Raw genomic sequence first — 3,089 nt, forward strand, 5'->3', positions numbered from 1 at the left:
TCAAAGCTTGTTCAAAACCTTACTTTTAATATATCAAAACCTTGTACCTATCATGAAAAAAAAAACATAAAAATAAAAATACAGGAAAATATCTAAAAAAAAAAAAGACAAAACAACAAACACAAATAAATAATAATATAAACTTTCATTCTATAAAATGCAAAAACATAATTAAATATTTAAATTAACTTTAACTCAATGCAGTGTAATTTTTAATTGATAAAAATATTAACTTAAAAATAAATCACTTTTTTAATGACTACCTAATGGTGACATTGGATTTTTCATTCAAACCAGATTTATTAGACAAAAATTAGAACAATTACAACAACTTACACAACATTGTAAAAAGTATATATTGGATTCAACTTAGAGTATTTAATACAATATAACACTTAAGATTATATAAGTATAAATATGGTAACACTTCTTAATTACCACTTTAACCCTGCAAATTCCTTAACTCCATCTCTTCTTAATCCTAACCATTAACCCCTTCTTCATCTGATAAACCACACTGTTTTTGGGACCAATATTCTGCCCTTCCACCACATGAACGTTGTAGTTATGAATGATGGCTGTTGCGGTAGCCTTCATCAAGAGAAACGACACCTCTTTCCCTGGACAAATCCTTGGCCCCGCAAGGAATGCGCTAAATTTAGTTGGCGACTCTCGTTTAATCTTCCCATCTTCACCAATCCATCTTTCTGGCTTGAACGCATAGCAATCTTCTCCCCATAAGCTTTCCATCCTTCCCATTGCATGTATTCCAATTATGATTCGGGTGTTTTGATCGACTCGATGACCGCTCGGAAGATATTCCTGCTTTGTACATGTTCTGAAATCGAACGGAATCGGTGGATATAGCCTTAGGGTTTCGCACAACGCTGCATGAAGATATGTTAGCTTACTCAACTCGTCGTAGTTGGATGGTATTTGCAAGCTTCCCTCCACTTGTTTCATTGATAAGTGTCTCTTTATTTCTTCTCTGATCTTGTTTTCAACCACGGGTGCCTTGGAGATGAGATAGAAGAACCAAGTAAGAGTTAAACTGTAAGTACCATCACTGGCAAACAGAAAATGTATAAGGTTGTCTCTTATAAGACTTTCTTTCGGTGTTGGGCCTGTTATCTCATGTCCTGTCAGGTAACAGTTCAAGAAATTGAAATCATGCTCTTCATTTGAGCCTGAGGATGCCACTGATTTGGTGGATTTGTGGCGTTGGGTCGATATAAATTGTGTTAAAAGATCATCAAGAGCCTTCCAAGCATCACTCCGTTTCTTCTCTTTCCCAATCTGAAGCCAACTCTGCAACTTCCAAAGACTGTCAGGCACTACATATCTGTAAAAAGCTGCCTCCAGAGTATCACTCATGGCTTTTTGGAACCGATTCTCAGGGAATTCAATGGAGAGTAGGCCAGGGTTGAAGCCCACGCCCGTTATGCATCCAATGTCAAACGCATGCCCTACCAACAAATCTTGCAAGTTCACCACCATCTCTCGTCCAGAAACATATTCAAGAACTTTAACAAGCGCTTCCTCTATACGTTGATGGAGAACCTTTGAAAGTGATTGCCGGTACTGAGGGTGATTCAAGAAAGCATGGAAAACTCTGCGGTGACATTTCCATGCCTCACCGTCGGAATTGAAAAGTGCTTCGCCGAAGATATCAAACTGTTTCAGCCATTCAGGACCTTTCAAATAAACAGAACTGTTGGAACTCAATATATAACGCACATTCTCAGGATCGGAGGTGGCTAAGAAGCTGGTGTTAGTAAACCAAAGTCCTCTATAAAAGAAGGTACCATTGCTTCGTCTGAGGACTTGGGCAACTTTGTCATGAGGGCGATGGATGTTGAGAAGTAACGTGGGAATCATCCCAACAAATGGCCAGTTTCGAGGGAGGCCATTGTTGTCTATGAAACGATAGAGAAAACGAAGAACAATTATTCCAAAAACCATAAATCCAAGATATACAAACAGTACTGCCATCATGTTCTTAGAAAGAGTTTGAGTTGTTTAGGACATATACTCAGTCACCAGTCTGGGCACTATTTATAGATTTAGCGTTTAGCCTTCCTCCTCTTCTCCACAAGTCACAATCAGAACAGCTTATATTGTCTTTGCAATGAGAGATTCCCATTAAAGTAGCCATGATATTAATTACCCAACATGTTATATGTTATGAATATCAATATCATGCTTTTACGAAAATATTTACTATGGAAGAACATAACAATATGGGAAACAAGAAAGTTGAACGAAAATTTAAATTAAAAAATTCAGTTAAAATGGAAAAATAATGAAGATTTATATATAATACAATTTCAATATAATTTTAGGATAATTATTTTATATAAATACAATAATATCAGGAAGTGTTTTAATTTCAGGATTAAAACCACTCCATATCCTTAAAGGGATAATATAATTTTTTACCCTAAATTTGACAATTAAGTTCACTTTGATACTTGTATTTTCTTTTATCCGCGAACTTCATAATTAAATTCATTTTGATTCCTAAACTTGAAAAATATTAAAGTTTGATAACGGGACACTTTGAAATTGTGCCTCGTCCTCACTTTGATAAAGGGATAATAGATTTCAGTTTTCAAAACTAAAACTCCAAAAAAAGTTTTTTCGCTACAAATTAAGCAACTTCTTAAGTGGTTTCTGGAAGCAGACAAATAGCTTTCTAATGACTGTTTACGAAAGTCGTATTTGCTTAATGCTTATTGAAATTAGTTTTCCAAGTGAGTCGATGTAATTTCTCCAGATTCGGTTATAACTTCTAGGTCTGGTTTAGGGTGTTACATCTTATGAAACTCAGGGAGTTCAATTATATGCATTAGCTTTCTTTGATGTCCGAGACTCTAAAAGCCAATTACCAAAATTGTTATATAGATTCTCACTAAGTGTTTTTTTTTAACTTACGTGTGTTTTTACCTTGAATGTAAGGTCAAGGGATGACTTGAGGATCGAGTAGAGGGACCAAGCCAGACATTGCCAATTCCATGCAAATGGTGGTAGTTGTATCATGTATATAGAAAGGAGGGACCAAGCCAGACATTGCCAATTCCATGCAAATG

General features: G+C 35.7%; 1 protein-coding gene across 1 annotated transcript; it reads right to left on the bottom strand.

Moving 5' to 3' along the window:
* Positions 1–280: 280 nt before the first annotated feature.
* Positions 281–2,028, bottom strand: LOC107927610 (alkane hydroxylase MAH1-like). Its single transcript, NM_001327275.2, has one exon. The coding sequence runs from the start codon at positions 1,993–1,995 to the stop codon at positions 460–462; it is 1,536 nt and encodes a 511-aa protein (NP_001314204.2). The 5' UTR covers positions 1,996–2,028; the 3' UTR covers positions 281–459.
* Between the last annotated feature and the right edge of the window lie 1,061 nt (positions 2,029–3,089).

Source organism: Gossypium hirsutum, chromosome D04 (assembly GCF_007990345.1).
Source record: "Gossypium hirsutum isolate 1008001.06 chromosome D04, Gossypium_hirsutum_v2.1, whole genome shotgun sequence".
Classification (NCBI taxonomy): Eukaryota; Viridiplantae; Streptophyta; class Magnoliopsida; order Malvales; family Malvaceae; genus Gossypium; species Gossypium hirsutum.

Excerpts from the sequence above, each read along its gene's own strand:
- LOC107927610 (NM_001327275.2), bottom strand. The coding sequence starts at position 1,995 with ATGATGGCAGTACTGTTTGTATATCTTGGATTTATGGTTTTTGGAATA.